This window comes from Juglans regia, chromosome 7, assembly GCF_001411555.2.
Source record: "Juglans regia cultivar Chandler chromosome 7, Walnut 2.0, whole genome shotgun sequence".
Lineage (NCBI taxonomy): Eukaryota > Viridiplantae > Streptophyta > Magnoliopsida > Fagales > Juglandaceae > Juglans > Juglans regia.
In genome coordinates, this window is record NC_049907.1 from 46,069,015 (window position 1) to 46,090,829 (window position 21,815).

The 21,815-nt window shown below is 36.7% G+C and overlaps 1 protein-coding gene across 1 annotated transcript; it reads left to right on the top strand.

Annotated features, from left to right (window-relative positions):
- Positions 1-375: 375 nt before the first annotated feature.
- On the top strand, positions 376-7,921 carry LOC108996369. The gene is made up of 7 exons (XM_018972238.2): positions 376-1,009; positions 1,752-2,059; positions 3,346-4,077; positions 4,341-4,469; positions 5,558-5,761; positions 6,734-6,934; positions 7,381-7,921. The coding sequence occupies exons 1-7, from the start codon at positions 751-753 to the stop codon at positions 7,501-7,503; spliced, it is 1,956 nt and encodes a 651-aa protein (XP_018827783.1). The 5' UTR covers positions 376-750; the 3' UTR covers positions 7,504-7,921.
- The last annotated feature ends 13,894 nt before the right edge of the window (positions 7,922-21,815 follow it).

Genomic DNA, 21,815 nt, shown 5'->3' on the forward strand with positions numbered 1-21,815 from the left:
GGAGCTCCCAGCGGGAGCTCTAGCATTTTCCTTTCAAAAAAGTACTTAATTAATAAAATAAAGAAGGGGATGACAGTACTTAATTAATAAAAAAAATTTGAATTAGTGCTTATAGAATATAATTTAATTTGAAAAATATAATTTAAAATTTGGATTATTATAATAAAATATTTCCTCTTTCGGACGGAACATTTGGTTAATGATGAATACCAAGTGCTAATTATTATTTTTTATTTTTTTGTAAGCTGCTAATTATTTTAGCCCAAACAATTTATAGTAAACAGTTAATTAAAAAATAAAGAAACAAATACAAAACTTTAAAAACACAAAAAGACGAAACAAATGCATAAAACAGACTCAACAGAGAGAGAGATGAAGAGAGAGAGAGAGAGAGCAGTATAACTTTTGACAACAATGGCCTTCTGAATTTGACTTCAAAATCTCTCTCCCTCTCTCCGTGAGAGGCTTCTGGAACCCTGCCCTCGAATTCCTCCACGAAGCCGTGAATTACCATTCGTCCCCTTCTCTCGCCGGGAAAATTTCTGAAATGGCCAATATCTTCCGCCGGTGGATTACTCTCTTGTTTTATCGGCCGGGGTTTCCGCCCGCTCTCGAAGTCTCACATAAAGGAGCCACAACCGTCCGATCAAACTGAGAGAGAGATATACATATACTTAGCGAGATTTGTACGTATAACGTTGCCGTTACACATTTAAGGCCGTACCTTCATTCAGGACCGTCAGATTTGTCATGGCGAAAGGAGGGCTGGAGAGGCTTCGGAGGGTCGTACGGACTCTATTCTTCATGGTGGCGATGGTGGTGTCACTGCTGGTCTCGTCGCTACCTTTGCTTGTGGCCTTAGGGGACGTGCTCGTTCCCTGTGTTCTGATCTCGAGCTTTACCTGTCTCCGTTGCTACGGTTTCAAAGAGCACTTTCGTCGATACGCTTTCAAGAGCTCCTTGACCGATATTCCTTTCGTCTCCGTTGTCAGATCTCTTATCATCATCTGTATGATTCTCTATGTTCTCCGCTTTTCTTTTCCAGCTTTTACATTTTTTATTTCAATTTTAAATTGTATTTTGATATTTAATTTACCGGTTTTGCAAGGGACCAAAATTCAAAACTACATGTATTATTTTTTCTTTCAAAATATTTTTTCCTTGTTCCGTGTATTCAGGCTATGAATTTGTGTTTTTTGTTTTGTTTTTGTTTTTGGTTTTAAATTGCAGCCTATGTTTGGTTGCTGAGACTATAGGGGTAAAGAGAGATACAAACAAGCATTCGGAAATAACTTTACTTACTTTCTTTTTTGGTTTCTTCGATCCAGAAGAAGAGAAGGAAAACCTCATCTTCGACTGTTTTTAACCTTTTTATCTCTTTCTATTACGGAAAAATCTTATTTCACTTTGTACATATTACTAGCGATATCTTTTTAATTTTATGTTTGGTTTCACGGAAGTACATGAAGCTCTGATAGAAATTATTTGTATTTTCGAATGGTCGGAAGTGGGGAATGAAGCCTCATTTTTCTGATACCTTATTCAATTTGTTTTAACTTTTAAGTGTAGTTTTTACCAAGATGTTTCATTGACCAAATGCTATGGAATTTTATAAACAGAATCGTAAAGAAAGTGATGGAAACCGCACCTTCTTCTTCTTTTTTTTTTTTTCTCGCTTTCAATATTTAAATGGCAGCGCCAATTTATTTTCCATTCCATTTATATGCTTATCCAGCGTCTTGTGACTGCAGGTGTTTATTCAATGTGTGATGCCCCTACTCTCTCGCATGGTCCATACCTTGGAACTGTGACTCTGTGTTCATTTCTCTCAATTCTTCTCCTTTCAGTTAAGGCTTGTCTTTTCACCGTTAACTCTCAAATTGAGGCCGAAGCCTCGTCTTCCCTCTCTAGGCAGAAGCTTCATTTGAAGAAGTCGTGGGGAATGCCCGTCTTGTTTCTGTCATCCGTAGTCTTTGCCCTTGGCCATACCGTAGTTGCATACAGAACAAGCTGCAGAGCACGGAGAAAGCTCTTGTTTCACAGAGTTGACCCTGAAGCAGTAAGCTTGCAATTTCTATAACGTATTTGCTTATCGAGGTGTAACATACTTGTGAAAAATCTCGTAAATATTTCCTTTTAAGTGGTTGAATGTGTTCTTCTCAATTTCATGATTATGTCTTCCTTCACATGAGACCTTCAAGTTGGTGCGTTTTCCCTCGATAAAACTACTTTATGCAACTATGCTGTCCTAATTATTGTCAGATTTTTTCATTGGAGTGTTCAGAGCATTGGATTCTCTAAATTTGTAGTTAAAATTTAGCTAAAAATGTCATCTTGGCTAGTTTATGTAATAAACTTCCTATATATCACACATTAGATTATGTATAAATTTTCTGAACCATTAGAATTAAGTTTGTTAATAATTTTTTGTTATTTTCTTATTTAAGATATATAACGGTCATATTTTGAAATCCAACAGTCATATTTATTATTCCATCTAAACGTCTTTTTATTTACAATCTTTTGTTTTAACAGTAATTTTTAATTAATGATAGTTTTTATTTACGGACATTGTAATTGTGAGATGTCACTATGCTATATTTAACCGAAGTGAATAAAACACGGATGATTTTTATGTGCTGAAACACGGAAGAATATGTTCTAAAGTTGATTTTGGTTGACTTTAGAAGTTATTACGATAATATCATCTCCTTGTTCTGCAAACCCAAAGTACGTTAGAACTTTTTAGGAGCATTTCTCTAACAGTCAACTTCAAAGATTGCGCACATGTAATAACAAAATTCCCATTATACTAATTTCCAGAAATAATAGTTTTTTATTGTCTTACATTTTATTTTTTCAAACGTTCCCTAGAATTTCATTTGGGAGTACTTATTCTTATATGGTCTATATGAAGTTCTTGAGTGCATTGCATCAGTGCATTGATCATTAAATGTAGAATAATTATAAGAACTAAAGTGTGGTAGATAAAGAAGAAAAGAAAGTCATGAAATTGTAGTGATTAAAGCATGTAATAATAAAATACTCATTTACATAAGCCACAATATTGGATACTGTAGATGAAGTTAAGAACTTGCCCTGAGGTGCACTTACGAAAAACTCTTTGTATAGAGCCTGTGTATCCCTGGAATTAGTCGGGATTTTGTTCTTAGACACTTGGTGCCAATAAAAAAAAAATTACATAATCTAATGTGGGGGTGTTTCTGTAGTTTATGGCTAAAAATGTACTTGCTAGACATTATCCATAATCCAATGCTACTGCACTTATATGGATGCATAAAATCTGTACTATTTTGTTGACTACTCTTCATATCAAATTAACAGGTCCTTTCATGCAAAAATGGTTTTTATGGCTTCCAGAAGGTCCCACGGTCTCCCACTCCCTCTGGAGGCAAGACTCCTAAAAGTGACAGTGAAATGAGGCGAAAGCCTTTAGGGTCACCTCGTGATGAAGGGGAACTCCCTATCAGATTACTTGCCGACATTGACAGTTTATTTATAACATGCCGTGGGCTTACTCTACATTACAAGCTCTGTTTTCCTGGCTCTCCACCTCGTTCGTTATCCTCCACCACCTATCTCGAACCCAATCCTATCTGCAGCTCCCCGAAAATGGTCATGGGAAGGCCAAGATTCGACGGGCATCCAGTGAGTATGTTGTCAAAAAGCCAGTTTCAACTTCACAGGAGCTACAGCAATCAGTTTCATGGCTCTTCACTACATGCTCCACTATTGGATGGTTCTACAATTCCTGTTCTTTCTGAAGAAATCCCTGTCTTGAGCCTAGATGACACTGGTGAGGAGGTTGAAGTTAATAGGTTTAGCTCTGCAACTTTAGAGGGGGGTTTGCAGGCAAATGGCCAGTTTGGTATTGTTCTAGTGCATGGATTTGGGGGTGGTGTCTTCTCATGGAGGCATGTGATGGGGGTGCTGGCTCGACAGGTTGGTTGCACAGTTGCTGCTTTTGATCGACCTGGTTGGGGATTAACATCAAGACCACGCCGGGAGGGCTGGGAGGAAAAAGAATTGCCTAATCCTTTCCAGCTTGAGAGTCAGGTAATTATATATTCTTATTCTTTGTTGTTGTAACCATGCCAATATTATCCCATGGGCTAGGTCCCGCGTTCATTATGGGTTCAACATCTCTTCTTAATGCTTGTTTGTTAACATATTTGGAGTTTTGGAACTAAATCTAGTGATCCTGTAGTGTTGCTGCTATCTTGGTCTTTTCTCCACAAAGTTTGTATGTTCATAATCTTTTTACCCTACATGTTATGAGAAAAATATTATTTTAAATGTTGGATTATTTAATGTTTCAGGTAGATCTGCTCATTTCCTTCTGCTCTGAGATGGGGTTTTCGTCTGTAGTTCTTGTTGGTCACGATGATGGAGGCCTACTTGCTTTAAAGGCTGCACAAAGAGTCCAAACATCAATGAATTCTTTCAATGTGAGTAATCTCCTTTCTTCCATATTAAATATCTTTACACGCTAAAGGTTGGGCTGGGGGTTTGTGTTCACCTTTTGGACAAAAAAGACGTGGTCACCTTTTCAGAGAAAAAAAAAAACAAGGGGCTTTGGCCTACTCTTTTGATTGATAAAAATTTGTTTACCGATAAAAAAAAATAAAAACGAAAAAAAGACAAGGACAGAGTTTTCCTTTTAATTGGATTGAAGGATGCTTGTTTCAATCTATCTATAAAAATGATGAGTGTCCACTAAGCTTAAAATTCTAAGTTTAACAATTGTCTTGTGTCCTTTTATTTTAAAAAACATGTGCTTCTCATATGCTCAAGGGACACATGACAATTAAATGGGTTCGAGGAAATTTTCTCCAACCTAGTTTGGAGGAAAACTGTTCAAAAGATAATATTTTGTGGCATCTAATATTTCTATTTCCTTTAGGAATGGACTTACTATTACGAGCATGTGTAACAGCTCTGGTTGTGGGTTGATTGCTTATTTTGTTAGTTGAAAATTATACGGTCGGTTATTAGAGGTAACCTAGGCCTCTTTCAAACAGTTTGGATGAATAAGACCGCATACTTTATTCATAACTTATAGCCTCTGATAAAAATAACTAACTGGGTTAAGGTAATTAGCTAGTCAGATTATCGAATAGCTAATATCTGTATCTATATTGAGATAGTAGCTAAGTGGAGTCCCATGCAAGAGGCCTACGCTAACTTGCTGCCTTCCACACTTCACTTGCCATCATGCCTAGCTTGCTGCCACACCTTGCTTGTGTTCCTCTTTTTCCGATGCACCAAGCAATGGCACAATTCTTCTTCCTCATAGATTATGCCCCATAACACTAAGTCTTCTAGTTCAGTGGTCAAACCTCATGGCTGTGAGCCTGTGACGGTATATATTAAGTAGCGAACAAAATATAAACAAACTAATTATAACATTACATCTAATGATGGGAGAAGTTATGAAATTATCAAGAACCTTTTGTTTGAGTGATTTGGTGCAAATATCTGAAAACTTAAAAGCAAAAGTCCAGGAAAGTTCTTAGTCGTTCATTGCATCATTCAGGTTGTGATTCAAGGTGTGGTATTGCTAAGTGTTAACTTGACAAGAGAGGTGGTTCCATCCTTTGCAAGGATTCTTCTGCACACTTCACTTGGGAAGAAGCATTTGGTGCGGCCTTTACTGCGAGCAGAAATTGCTCAAGTGATTAATCGGCGTGCATGGTATGATGCTTCCAAGCTAACAACAGAGATTTTGAATCTCTACAAGGTATGTCTGCACCTTCTTTAAACCACCATGGATAGTTTTCTTTGCATGTTATTGTCTTAAAGTTGTAGAATGGCATAGTGCAATGCAGACAGTTTACATACTTTGTGGATGGACTTATGGGTCATTACATCTTCCAGCAAATTATTATCATCCTATTATTACTGGAAATATTGACTTCTCATGGACTTGAATTGGCAAAGAAAACCTGAACACGCTTAACTTTAACTATTCTAGGTTGGAAGTGTAGTTTTGATGTTTTTGATTGGCTGTTAGGAATTAAGTGTGGGGAATCCAATCCATATGGGAAATGAAAGCAAATTGTAGGGAACATTGACACTATTTTTTTCATTGAATGTTGAAATTGAGGTTGTTTGTATTTGTTTCTTTCTCACATATTACTGAAGGGTTTTGGGTGATATAAACCATTGATATGTTAACTAAGCGTTAAAGCACGCCCTTAAATAATGCTATCCAGTTTTTTCCCCGTGTGAAAATGACATGTGAACTTACTCATTTGGAAACACTACTTTCAGAGACTTCCTCCAAGATTGTAAACAAAATTGAGTATTTGATGTATTAATGTAAAGCAAAATAGTACATTCTAGATTAATTCATCTACTCCATGAATTTGAGGGCAAGCAATAACTCATCAATCTTGTGGGTGTGATGTGTTTGAGGAGTGAAAGTTTGGTCTTCCTTGATGTTCATTTCCTGTGATTCCACCTCGTTCTAACTATTCCAGAAGCAGTCTGGTGAAGGACAGTGCCATTGCCATCCTGTTAAAAAAAATATATCTTTTGTTAAGAACAATCTCAGTTTTTCATCCTAAACTATCCTTTTCTTGCTGCACTTGAACTGTGGTTAGCTTAGATTTAAGCTGAATGCTCAGCTCCAGAAATTGGTGATTTTACTACTATTGGTTATAAATTTCAGTTTGTTAATCATAAGTTGAATTGCTTGGAACGTTACCAGGCACCCCTATGGGTAGAAGGTTGGGACGAAGCACTTCATGAGATTGGTAGACTGTCATCTGAGACAGTCCTTTCACCACAAAATGCAGAATCGTTGCTAAAAGCAGTTGAAGACATGCCGGTGTTGGTTATTGCCGGAGCTGAAGACGCCCTTGTATCTCTTAAATCTTCTCAAGCTATGGCTTCAAAATTAGCAAATTCTGTAAGTATCTTTCTTTCCTTGTTCTATTACTTATCAACCAAATTTGTTGGATAATTTCTTGGGGAGTGGAGAGCATTTCTGTCTCTTAGTACCCCTCGGTGTCCACACACGAGTTCTGCTACATATAGTCATTTTTACATACTCCACTGATGTGATTGGCTAAATCAATTATTTTATATTAAAAAAAATTGACGTAGTCAATCACATTTGTGAGATGCACAAAGAGTACGTAAAAGTGACTGCAAATAGAATTTTTGGTCACACGTTGACAACCCTCAATGGCTGCTTCCCAAAAGTGACTACACTATCTTGTTAAACTAGGATTCCTAGAAAACAGTAGAATGCCCTTAACAAAGACATTATTATTTCAAAAGTGATAGAATGTGGGAAAAAAAAACTTCGATAATCACTGGATCTTATCATTACCATTATTGATTGCCATGCAGAGACTGGTTGCGATATCTGGATGTGGCCACCTTCCACACGAAGAGTGCCCCAAGGCATTACTTGCAGCTGTAGCACCCTTCATTAGCGGACTCATATATAAACCCGACTTGCAAAGACAATAGGAAACCTTTTTAACTATAGGGTCGCTTTTTTCTTTTCTTTTCTTTTTTTTCCTTCTTTTTTTTCCCATTTTGCTTTATTTACTTTTGTTTTTCTTTCGGTTTTTTTTTTTTTTCTTTTTCTGGTACTTCTGATCTTTTCTTCTCTCTCTGATCAATTTACCCCAAGAGAAAGAGGCTAATGGAATCTCTTCTTTTGGGTATTTTTGATGTGCTAGTTTGGAGCTTAACCCTAACCCATAATCTCCAGGGGTTGTATAGCTCTCTCACTTGTATTTTTCATTTTTTTTTTTTTTTTAGTTTAGTTTTTGCACGAATTTTCATTCCAGGAATGCTTGCTTGAACAGATGGTTATTTTCCACTAAAGGAGTGGAAGATGGCATATATTTGTACATAAATCAGATTGGGAAATTCATCATTTGATCATGGTTTTGTCTCAACAAGTCCCTGTAAACAATTTTTGCCTTCCAATGCATAATGGAGTCTTGTATTTTAGTAAAATGGCTTCGGCCGTATGACTAGAAGTCAAAGATCAAGTGACTAGGGGAGCGGCATGTGGTGACCATAAAAGAGACAGAGAAGTGGCACATTTGGTGGCGTCGGTAAGAATTAAATAATTGCAAAGGTTGTCGTGGTGGTTTGATTTGTTCCATACGATGCATATAACATATCCTTTCTAGAAATTCTTGTGAGTAGATTATCTCTTAGCCTCCATGTCAAGAGCAGTATCCCAATTGGCCTTCACCTCAAAAGCACCTGGTTTTTTTCATTTTTTCTGCATTACTATGTGATCAGCAGTAACAACAGTAGTGGCAAATCCCTCTTGGCTTTATCAGTTTTTATAATCCTCCAGCCCCTCACCAGCCATTTGTAAGAGTTTTCTTGGGCTATAAAATTGGTTCTCAAACACCACCTTATTTCTTCTCAACCAACTTTTGCGCATTATGGTAGCAACCCATTCCATCTCCTCTTTCTGCAATATGTTCATCAGCTTAGACCATTGTTTTAGAAAATCCACTTCCTCTGTGGCACACTTATGTACTGGACTACTAGGCTCTGCCCACACATCTACTGAAGAAGGGCAGCTCCAAAGTATATGAATTATAGTCTCCTCATCTCTTCCACATATTGGATACATTGGATTTTCACCAATTTTTTTGTTAAACAGATTCCTCTTGGTTAGAATGATATTATCGGCAGCTTTCCACAAAACCATTTTAACCACTGCTGGCACCTTCATTCCCCATACAAATTTCCACACTGCTTCATCTTTGCCTCCAGTTGATGCTTCCCCTCTATCCCTTCTTTTCATACTCACTGCCATATAGTATGCACTCCTAACACTAAAGATACCAGCTCTTGTATAGCCCCAATACCTCATATCATAACACCCTTTTTGCTTAAAGGAATTCGAGCAATGACTTCAGCTTCTTCTGGTTTAAATAACCCTCTAATAAGATCTTCATCTCACGAGTTAGTAGCTGTCACAATCAGCTTGTTCATCTTCATATCTTCCTAGGATCTCTTCACAGGGGATTGCACACACTTTGAAATAGGGGTAGGCAACCACTTCTCCCCCCAAATCCTTATGTTATTCCCATGAAAAACTCTGTATGCAAGAGAGTTGGCGTAGGGATGCGCACGAATAAACGCAGAAGTTATGTGGAAATTAATACGGTGCGTTTTAGAATTTTTTTGTTCCTAGTTTCTGAAACTCATCTCGTGCTCCCCCTCCATCTCCCTCCTCCATCTTTCCGAATTTTCCCTTTCCTAGTTTCTGAACCCTAACCCCCTCCATCTCCCTCCTCCTCTCCTCCATGCGCTTAACTTAGAGTTCTTAGTTTCTTCAAGCCTACCCTTCTTACTCAAGAAAATCACAAGAGCGTTTGGGGGTGAATTTCTCATTCTCAGGGGTAAAGATTTATTCTTGCTCATGTAAATCAGTAAAAAGAGCCTTTGAAAGAGAGTTATTTTCTATATCCTCCCGACTATATGATTCACTTCAGCATCAATACCAGCCCTGACGTTCTTACCTTTACTCTCACCTGCACCTGTTTGGATCTTAACACTAGCAGGTTCACCTCTTCTTGACCAAATACTGCATTGTTTTTTCAATCCAAGTGAGGAGCTTTCCGAGAGTTTTGCTTCAGATAGTCCTGCTGCAGCAAATACAGTCTGCATTTTTTCTTTTCATGTACTCTCTGAGAGAACTGTAACAATACCCTCCCCAGGAACCAAAGATGAGCCCATGTATTTTGTCACAATAGGTACATAATGAAGGCTTGAGATTTACCTCATGTCGTGGCCAGTCTTTCCTTGATACACTCATGTGTTCAGTTTCTTCAAGCAATTGAGCTACCAAATGGTTCTCTTCATCACAACTTGTAGAGAGGTTGTGAGGCCTGGTTTTCTTCATTTACTTGTTGATTGATAGTCTTTTCAGGAAATTCCTCTACTGACAATGACGAGTTCTCCATGATGAAATTTCCAGACATTAGTCTTGCAACATCCACCCAATTCGTTGCTTCTCCCTCTTGAACAAAATTGAGGAATCTATGTTTTCCAAAGGCTTAAACTCTTGCTCTTTAGGACAGTGAACACCGGGATTTTCCTCTCTCCTTCATGGGGTTTGGACTCTTTCTTGGCAGCCATAGATGGGTAGGGGTTTGGCGAGGGATTATAAGGATCAAGGTGTTCGAAACTTCGAATTCATGAGGATTTCCAGTTGGGAGAGAGAAACAGAGACAGACAGATGGGAGGATTTTTTTTTACAATGAGAGAAACATAGGATTTTGTTTTTAACAGATGGGAGAAATGAACGCACTTACCACAGATGATGATGAAGATTGGTAGAGATGAAGTGTTCAAAACTTCAAGAGATAACACCGACGATGACCTGTGACGATGAAATGTTGGGGTCGAAGATGCTAGACGCACGATGGAGAACGAGAAATGCGTCTTTCCCTCTTCGTGTTTTTCTTTTACATTATTTCCTATGCTTTTTCCTTTTTTATTTTGTTTTTTTATTTTTTTAAAACACGCTGACATGGCATCCTGTGCAGGTCTCCCGCACAAAGTATCCTGCCTGTAGCGGAATTGTATTCCCATTCCCAACCCTCCAATGTAAGCCTTCCTTTAATAAATACCTAGCTGACAGCACACTTCTCCATATATAAGAGGGATTTATACCCAGTTTGGCTTTTAAGAACTCTGAATTCTTGAAGTATTTATCCCTATACACCTGAACAACAAGAGAGGAGGAATTTTTAATCATACGCCACCCTTGTTTAGCCAACATAGCTGCATTAAAGCACTCCACATCCCTAAAGCCCATCCCCCCACTTACTTTCTGCACTCCCAGTCTCTCCCAGCTCCACCAGTGAATTTTCTTGGAGTTTTCCTTATGACCCCACCAAAACTTTGAGTATAAAGAATTCAACTCCTTGCACAAAGAAGATGGCAATTTAAACACACCCATAGTATAGGAAGGAATGGCCTGTAAGATTGCTTTGATAAGAACCTCTTTACCAGCTAGTGATAAGAAGTTATTTTTCCAATTTTCTATTTTTTTCCACACCTTCTCTTTAACTCCTCTAAAGGTTTTGTACTTTGACCTACCCACCATGGCTAGAAGGCCCAAGTATTTTTCATAGCTGCTACAGACTACACCACCAGCTTCAAAAATGATCCTTTTCTTTTCTGTCTCATCAATGTTGGAACTAAAAAACAAAGAAGATTTTTCCTTGTTTAACACTTGGCCTGAAGCCACCTCATATTTTTGTAAGATATGGCTCAATCTTCTCCATTCATCTCTTCTTGCTCTTTCAAACAAAATACAGTCATCTGCAAAAAGTAGATGGTTGACTCTCACACCTCCTTTAGCCACTGCAACCCCCCTAATTTCCCCCCTCTGACCAGCCAAATTGAGCAAGCTACTCAAACCCTCAGCACACAAAATAAAAAGATAGGGAGAAATTGGGTTTTCTTGCCTCAACCCCTAGAAGGGATCACTTTGCCTCCAGGTTTACCATTCAAAAAAATAGAGTAAGTCACTGAGCTTACGCAACTCATCACAAGCTAAACCCAATTCTCATTAAACCCCAACTTCCTCAAGACAGCTTCTAAAAATTTCCACTCAATTCTGTCATAAGCCTTTGATATGTCCAACTTTAGTGTCATACTCCCATGCTTACTTTTCAACCTTGTTTTCATTGTGTGTAACACTTCATAAGCTACCATGAAATTTTCAGAAATAAGTCTTCAAGGAAGGAAAGCACTTTGGTTGGGGGAAATGACACTAGGCAGTATATGCTTAAGCCTATTAGCAATAACTTTTGAACACAACTTATACAATACATTACAAAGGCTGATTGGCCTATATTCACTAACCAACAAAGGCGTATTAACCTTAGGAATTAAAGCAATATAAGTATAGTTAAGGGATTGAGGGATATTACCACCATTCAAACATTCCAGCACTGCTGCACTAACCCCTATAGCCATCAGGTCCAAGGGACTTTAGAGGCCCCATTAATTTCAAGGCCATCTCAACCTCATCTTTTGTAAATGGTAGGCTCAGCTTCTCATTCATTTCCATAGAGACTTTGGGAACCATATTCTGAATACACTCCTCAATGGCTTCCATCGTAGGGCAAGAAGAAGTAAAAATATCTGCAAAATAACTGTTAAAGGCCCTTTCAATCTCATCAATTTCATAGGTAAACCTATCATGGCCAACTTGGATTTGTGAAATCAAGTTTTTCCTCCTCCTTTGGTTAGCACAAGCATGAAAGAATATGGTATTTCTGTCTCCCAGCCTATACCAGTCATTCTTTGCCCTTTGTCTCCACTTAAGGTCCTCTTGGTCCAGTAACAACCCCACTTCCTCTTAAATCCTTTTAATCTCCTTCATATTCTCCCTACCCTGATCAGCTTGTAAACCTTTTAATGCTGCAATTTTCTTTTTTATTTATTTCCCTCGATCTTTTTCCTTCCTACAATCCCAATTGGTTAAGGCCTTGCTGCAATTTGCCAACAATCTCTGAACCAGAGATGTGTGGGAATGACCAGCCATCTCTTTTCCACATTCTGCTCCAATGACACTACCACAGTCCTCTTCCAAAGCCCAAGCTGCCTCATATCTAAATTTTCTTTTATATGTAATATTTTTCCCCCTTCCTACTTGCTTGTCAAACCATAGCACAATGGACCTATGGTCAGAACATCTTACTGGCAGAACCTCCAGCATCTTGTCAGGATAGGCTTCAAACCATTTGGAATTTGTGACAGCCCTATCCAATATTTCTTTTGTAAAAGTTTCATCCACGTGCCTATTACTCCAAGTAAATTTATCACCATGCCAGCCCACATCATGCAATTCACTCTCTTCTAGCACCTCCTTGAACTGAGCCATTTGATGTTCCCCCTCTATCTACCTCCCCCCTTCTCATCATGAGATGTTATTTCATTAAAATCCCCCATTACATACCAACCCTTCCCATACCCAAGTTTAAAAGACCCTAAGATCTTCCATACCTCATTCCTTTTATGCAATTCAGGATGGCCATAAAAGCCAGTGAACAACCACTTGTTTTTTGTCACAGAGTCTGTTATCCAACAGTTAATGTGCCTCTGAGAGTAGTTGTAGATTTCAGCCAACAAATCCCCCTCCCAACGTAGCATTAAGCCACCCCCTTGCCAACAGCACTTACTTCAAAACAATTATCCATACCCAACTTCCTCTTCAACCACCCATTCTTACCTTTTTTTCAGCTTTGTCTCCATTAAGAAAACGACATTGGGTCTCTTTTACTTCACTAACAAGCAAAGGTCCTGAATTGTCCGAGGGTTCCCAAGCCCTTGGCAGTTCCAACTTAATATTTTCATGATGATTGGTAGGGCTGTTCCATAGCCTCCGCCATTACTAGTTCAAAAACTTCCATCACAACCCCTTGCCTTCCTTTTTTCAACACTCCACCCAACCCGTTTTCCCCCTTACTTCCTTCCCTCCTTCGTTTTAACAAGGGCTGTGTCATACAAGCTTCAGAACCCTCTCTGTTCTCCCTTGTCCTTCTCTTCCATCTCCCTCCACCTTTAGTACTAACACTAATATGATAGGATTAGCTACTAGCTCAGAGCATAGCTCAACAGCTTCAGTAATGCTAGCCTTTTCCACCTCCTTCTTGATTCTGTCATCTGCATAAGGAACAAGATCACCATTTTGTTCAGCCTTTGAGTTAATATCCTTATCAACCACACCCAATGACTTTCCTAGTTCTCCCATTCTGTTCATCACCTCGATTCCCTGCTCCCTTCCATTCTCCATGCTCCTAACCTCCTCTCTACTAGACTCCTCAAGAACTTGATTGGTTTCAGACCCCATCTCTCCTACTGCAGGATTCTTTAATTGATCAGTACATGACTCCTCAACAGGGCCCTTTTTAACATTAATTTTAGGCCCAAAAAACCTCATCTCAGCTAGATCTGCCCTTAGCCAAGGGCCATACTACCCCTCTCCCCCTTGTGTCTTCATGGTCCCATCAATTCTATTTGGACACACTCCCCCTTTGTGAAAGATTCTCCCACACTAAAAACATATTCTCGTTTTCATACTTAAAAGGTATCCAAATACTCTACCCCTTTACCAGAACCATTTTCCCCCTTGCCAAGACCTTTAACACGTCCAGTTCTACCCGGATCCTTAAGTACTTACCCCATCCACACCCATCCACATTAGTATCAACATCGATTATCTTCCCTATCCCTCTACCAATTTGCATTCTGCAGTCTTTGTTCATGCATGCCAAAGGGAGGTCATGGAGTTGAACTCAGAACCTCTCTACATCAAAGGCTAAAGCATCTGGTTGAGTCAATCCATCATACAGTTTAAGCACGATCAAGCAGTTATCAAATAGCCAAGATTTCCCTTCCCACACCCTCTGTTTGTCGGCCAGTGTTGCAAAAGTTATCACAAACACATTAGATCTTACCTCCCGAAAGGAAGCAGGTCTTGATATTCTCCAAACTTTTGCCATGGTTGTTTCAATCACTCCCTTCCCTATGTTTCTTTATGTCGTCACCCTTCCCACCAGACTCCTTTCCCCTTTATCACTCAACTCATCTAGAATGTTATCATCCACCACAACCTCAAGGTCTTCTTCCTCTGTAAGGTGCAGCTTCGCCAACTTCTTTTCCATTTCCTCCATTCCTTCCACTCCTTCCACCGTGCTCTGTAGTGAGCCACCACTATTTTCCTCTTCTCCAGCATCAGTTTTCGTCTTCGGACGTGTTTTCCCCCGGGGACCACCACTAAGACTGTTATAACTGCTTTATTCTACGTCCCACTCCACCCCTTTTCCAGAGAGAAAACTATTATTTCCATCGCAGCGGCAGCTTAGGCGTTATTTGAGTGGTTATCTACAATAACTCTGTGATATAATTCGATTTGGGAGGCTAGTTCCAGCTAACTCTTTGACAAACTTCAATCACGGCATTGGCATGGTATTAAAATTAAGTTCTATCAATTATATCATGTTTTGAAAATAGAAAATAACTTGTTTTATAGTAATATTTTATTCGCTAGCTTGTAGAACTGATGGGTTCCATCTATTTTTTATTATTATTATTATTTTATCTTGTCTCTAGGAGAACCTCTTTTTTTGTTCAGATTCTTTTATAAACTTGTAAATATGTCAGAACCATACTTAAATTGTGCATGTGGTGTCCATCCAATAGCCATTGCATAATTTGAAGTGGAGTACAGACTACAGAGTACTCCCCATTTTATGCCTTTTGTTTTCTTACGTTATTATTATTATTTTTTTTTTTAATATTCTTGGTCATTAGCTTCTCTTGCCTAGTTGCCTTTTTCTTCGAAACTTATAAGCATCGATCCAAAGTACCATTGACCAAGGAAACCAAATGCATATTTGTTCAGTCGTTTTCATAGATCAAACGACGATTCACTTGATCCTAATTGTTTCTTTGTCTGTCTGTCGATTGCTCAATTTTAAATTCCTCCCATCGTGCTTGGATTTTCATCGTATTTTTTATTTTCGTTTTAGTTTATTTTTCTAAAAGTCGAAATAGTACTTGTAACCTTGTTAAAATTGGATAGTCTTCCTTCTTCAACCTTTTTTTTTTTTTTTTTTTCTATCAAGCTTTAAAAATAACGATTCGAAGTAATTTTTTTGCTTTTTTCAAAAACAGTATGTTAATTTTGTTCTTAATTAATACTAATCTTATATGTATATATTGTTCCAATTTATATCATATTATTGCAAATTAAGACACTTATATTAGCACGAAAATAGTTTTGATGTTTTTATTCTAAGTCTTATATTCTTAATTACCAGAAATTAATTAAAAATCGTTTTCTCGTCAATGCATCATGCAACCAAAGACAAAATCTAATTAAATATCTTGCCAAATTGCAACGTATAGCTACCGTGTACTTGGAGATCAGCCAGTCATCCGTATATTATTTAAGTGGTACTATATATGCCGCGTACTCACAGATCAGCCAGTCATCCGTATATTATTGAAGTGGTACTATATACGCCGCTGCGTGCGTCCATTCTGTCTGCCATCATTACATTTTTTAATATATTTTTTTAAATATATTTAAATATTTAAAAAATATATAAATATCTTAATAATTATTTTTTTAATCAAAAAAAATTAAATATATAAACGATCAAAATGAAGAAATAAATTGAGATGACATAATAATATTATTATCTCTAGTTGGTTGAGGATCACTGAGAACGCATATTATATATGGATTCCCCAACGAATTAAATTGCAAAAAATGTGCGTTAATTCTTCAGATCGATCAGAGGTGTAGTAAACGTGCATGAATTTTCGACGGCTGCAGCAGGGACGGCCAAGTTGAAGGAAATTACTCTAAACTCCAATTAATTGTTTTCTTTCAATTTTCAATGCATGTGTGCGTGCAAAGTTGCACACGGCAAATCATCGGCTATTCGTCAAGTTGGCCTTCGTGCTTAGCTCAATTGTGGACGTATGCTTGAATGGTATTTTGTTTTTTTCAAAATAGTGTACGGTATCCAATTTTCTCTTTAGCGAAAGAATACAACTCATGTTTTTGTATATTTTTAGATTATTTTATTATTATTTATAAATTATATTTTCACTGTTATTTACAGATTATCTGAAATATTTATCCAAACGAAATCTTGAGTTTATCATTTGGGAACATAATTATTTGTAGACTACTTTATTATTACTCATAAGTAAACTATTTATAAATTATTTTATTATTATTTATAGATGATTTGAAATAATATTTTAATATCCCAACCAACCTAGAAAGCGTTTCCTTTCTCTGTAAATTGTTGATGTATGTGACCATGCTTTGAACAATATTATCCAAGAGAGAGACAATTCTAATTTAGAATTCCAAGTACGCGGTACTGACCGTAGTGGTAGAAAATTAAACTAGGAATAGGCTGACCTCACAGGAAGCTGCGGTGCCCAATACTCCACGAGCGATGACTAGAAGCTTGGTTAACACCAAGAGGTTGGATTTTTTCCGGAATAAAGTTTGAAACTTAGTGATGAAATTGTTGAAAATCAAGAGGTTTGATTAACACTTCAGCAAGTTGATGACTATAAGCTAAGTGAAAAGTCTTGATAACTCCAACTTGAATTTTTTCTGGAATAAAGTGACAATCCAGCTTAATGTGTTTTGTTCTTTCATAGAAGATTAAATTGACAGCAATGTGTAAAGCAACTTGACCATCACACAAAAATTTAGCACTATTGAGTACGAAAAATAACAAAATCAAATAAGAGAGTGAGAAACCAAATGATTTCACAAGTGGTAGAAGTCATTGATATATACTCAACCTCTGGAGAAGATCTAAAACAATGGTTTGTTTCTTTATCTTCCAGGAAACAAAAGAATTTCAAAAAGACACACAATATCCACTTATAGATCTTCTACTGTTAGGACAAGAGGCCCAATCAGAATTAGCAAAAGGTTTGAGAGATAATGTATTGGTAACTAGGAAGAAAAGACCATGACCAAAAGTGCCTTTGATATATTGTAAAATTTTATAGGTTGCCCGTAAATGGGGCTATCTAGGCTAAGCCATGTATTATTGACAGAATAACATAAGTCTGGCCAAGTTAATGTGACGTAAAGAAGTCGACCTACAAGTCTTCTATAAACTGTAGGGTCAGGTAACAAGTCTCCCACATTCTTACTCAACTTAATATTTTGTTCCATTGGAAAGACAACGGGTTTAGAAATAAGTAAACTAACATCTTGAAGAATCTCCAAAGAATATCTTCTTTGACACAAAAAAATACCAGTTGGAGACCGAGCCACTTCCAAACCAAGGTAATATTTGAGCTTACCAAGGTCCTGAAGCTTAAACTTCTCATCAAACAAGGACTTCAAAAGCTCGACAGATTTCATATCATTACTAACAATGAAAATATCATCAACATAGATAAGAAGGCAATAAAAGATGAACCATCAGTCTTAGTAAAAAGATAATAATCTGCTTTAGATTGTTGAAAACTCATACTGAGTATAAAAGTTGAAAACTTGGAGAACTACTGTTGTGAGGCATGTTTCAAACTATAGAGTGATTTATTCAATTTGTAAACTTGGGACCCCCATTTAACATGAAAGCCATGAGGTAAAACCATATCCACTTCTTTAGATAAGTCCTCATGCAGAATAATATTATTTACATCAAGTTGTATAATATGCCAGCCTTTCAAAGCAGTAATGGCCAAAAAAGTTATAATAGTAGCCATTTTAGCAACATGTGGAAAAGTTTCAGAATAATCCAATCTTTCAGTTTAGGTATAACTCTTAGCAACCAACCTTGTCTTATATCTTTCAATTGAACTATCGGCACGATACTTAATCTTATAAACTCATTTGCGGCCTATAGGCTTCTTATCAGGAGGTAAAGAATTACAGTCCATGTATTATTAATTTCGAAGGCTGCAATCTCAGCTGACATGGCATCTCTCCAATGAGAGTGCTTAACAGCTTAATGATAGAATTCAGGTTCAGTATCGATAGAAATGGACATGACAAAGGATTTATGTGAAGGAGAAATATTAGCATAAAATTGAAAATTGAAAATATCATATTTAGAAGATGAAGACAAAGGGGAATAAAAACTTGATGAATTAAAAATTGTTGAAGGATCTGATGTGGAGTGTGCAGAAGAAAAATTGCAATGAAAATTCTGCAAATAACCAGGTACCTTTCTGATTCTAGAAGATCTTCTAGAAGATCGGAAGGCAATGGTACAGTGACAGAAATTGGAGAAGAAGATTGAACAGAAGAATCATTTAAATGAAAAGGTGAAGAGGAGTTAAGAAATGAACCAGCAGAAGGTGTTGTTAAAGGCATAGTGAAAGAATCTAAAATTGAACATTCAACTAGAAAAATAGAAGGCATAATCGAAGAAAAAAGTCAGTGGTGTTTTGAGAAGCAAAAAGAAAAATATGTTTATGAAAAATAAGATTTCTTGAGATAAAAGATTGATTAGTTTTTAAATCAAGAAGTTTATAACATTTTATGCCAAAAGAATAACCAAAAAAAAAAAAATACAAGTTCGAGCTTTAAGACCAAATTTGGTTTGAGATCTTTGTAGAGTTAAAGCAAAACAAAGACAACCAAAAGTTATTAAATGAGCATAAGAGGGAGAAGTTTTGAACAAAAGCTCAAAAGGAGATTTCTGTTTGAAAAGAGGAGTATGAAGCCTATTAATGAGGTAAGTTCCTGCTAAAACAATATCACCCCAAAAATTAATAGGCAGATGAGACTGAATCATCATTGTTCTAGCTATATTAAGAATGTGCTGATATTTTCTCTCTACAACAGAGTTTTATTGAGGAGTCTCAACACAATTATGCTGATGTATGATGCATTTAGAATGCAAAAAAGGAGCAAATGAAAATTCAGTGTCATGATTAGTGCGAAATGATTTTATTTTTAAATGAAATTGTGTTTTAACTATTTTATAAAAAAATCTAAAAATATGTGAAACTTCATATTTGTGCTTAAGAAGATAAAGCCATGTAGGACGAGTTGAATCATTAATAATAGTCAAAAAATATTTGTAACCTTCAACAGTAGGTACAAAATATGATTCCCAAATATCATAATGAACAAGATCAAAAGGAGTAAGAAACAAATGAACATTATTAGGAAAATGAAATTTCTTTTGTTTAGCTAAAGGAAAAACCATCTAAGGATTGTATGGAGCAGTCAATTTAGGAACAAAATTATTCACAAACAGTATCCTGAAATTAGAAGGATGACCAAGTATATTATGCCAAAACTCATAATTAGACCATTTGGAAGAAATTGAGCAAACATGTGAGGATATTGTTTTAGGTAAACAAGTAGCATATGTGCTAGAAAAAATAGTAGGTTTAGAAATAGAAAGGCCTGACTGTTGCAGCATATAAAAACCTCCTTGCAATCTACCCACTCCAATCAGCCTCCAACGAATCGGGTCTTGTAATTAGACAAGTGTCAGAGGAAAACAGAAAGCAACAAGTTTGTAATTGTGTTAACTTGCTAATGGAAATCAATTTAAATTTAAAGGTTAGAACACATATAACATCATGTAAAATAAGATGTTCAGAAATAGAAAGAGAGTCAATATGTGTAATAGACACATATTGACCATTAGGAAGCCTCACAGAAGCATTAACAGAACTGGTAATAGAAGTAAAACAATCAATAGAATGAACTATATGATCAGTGGCTCCAGTATCAAGAATCCAAGAATTTGAATTAAATGTAGCAGATTGAGCAATAGAAAAAACAGAATGAGTACTATTTCAAGGAAAAATAATACCAGAAAATTATTTGAAACAATTGCATTGACAACAAAATGAACGTCATCAGCAAATTTAGAAGGATGACGAAGATTTAGAAGTTGCTGATACTGAGCCTCAATTAAGGAAAAAGGAGAAACAACCAAAGAATTGCTATCACTGAGGACAACATTATTAGCCATAGACTGTTGCCTTTGTTTCGGTTTGTAGCCTGGGGGAAAGCCATGCATGCAACTTGTAACATCTTTCAATCACATGACTAATAATTCCACAGTGTTTATAAACTGGTCCATCCTTCTTATAAAATGATTTAACAGATCTGGCTCCATCATTTTGAGAAACAAAAACATGTGAATCAATAGGGGCAAAGAAATAGAAGAGATTTTTTGTTGTTGTTCCTCTTGTAAAACAAGAGAAAATATTTTTTATTAAGAGAAGGCAAATGCTTCATAAGTAGAATCTGTGCACGACCATTTGCAAAGGATTCATTCAATCCCATTAAAAATTGTAAAACACTTCCATTAAACATAGGAGTTCAACATTTGTATATCTCCACAAGAACAAGCTTGTAATTAGTAAGTTCATCACAAAGGCCCTTAAGATGAGTAAAATAATTACTCACCGAAAAAGAACCCTGAGAAAGAGAGGAAATCAATTTCTGCAACTGAAAAATGCGAGGTCTATTTTTTTGAGAAAATCGTTCCTTAAGATCTGACCAGATCTCACAAGCAGTTATAATATATAAGATACTAGAAGAAATTTCAGGAGAAACAAAATTTAAAATCCAAGATATCTCTATATTGTTACATCAGAGCCATGGAGAAATGAAAGAATACGTTGGATCCGAAAGTTTAGGAATAGATCCATCAACGAATCCAAGCTTGTTCTTCGTTGAGAGGGTCATAGATATCGAATGGGACCAAGCATAGTAGTTCTCACCGATAAGAGGTTGCATGACCAAAAGAACACTAGGACTATCACTAAGTTGAAGAAAATAAGGAGAAACGGCATCCTCAGAGATGGATTTGTGACACTGCACCACGGAAGCAACAAAAAAAGGATATTTGATACCATATAAAATGTAAACCCTAGCAAAATACAAAGGGGCGAAAGCATAGCACGGCAAGGGATGAAACTCTGGTAGAGCAAAAGTCGAGACAGAGAAGCTTTTGGAAAAATAAGAAATAAAAGGCTGAAAATGAATTGTTATTTACATCTTTGTACAGTGACCGGTATTTATAGTAGTACATGAAGAAATAAAAATACATGTGACTAACATGTGATATAAAGATGAATAAAACAATTAAAAGAATAACTTTAATTCGTGATAAAACTCAATAAAATATCGTAACTCTAAATATTTTACTATTATTCAAAGATATATTGAGATATTCTAAGTATCAAACAGAACTTAGCCTTATGCTAAATGATGTGGTATGAAATAACTGGAGGATAATTATAGATAAAAAATAGTA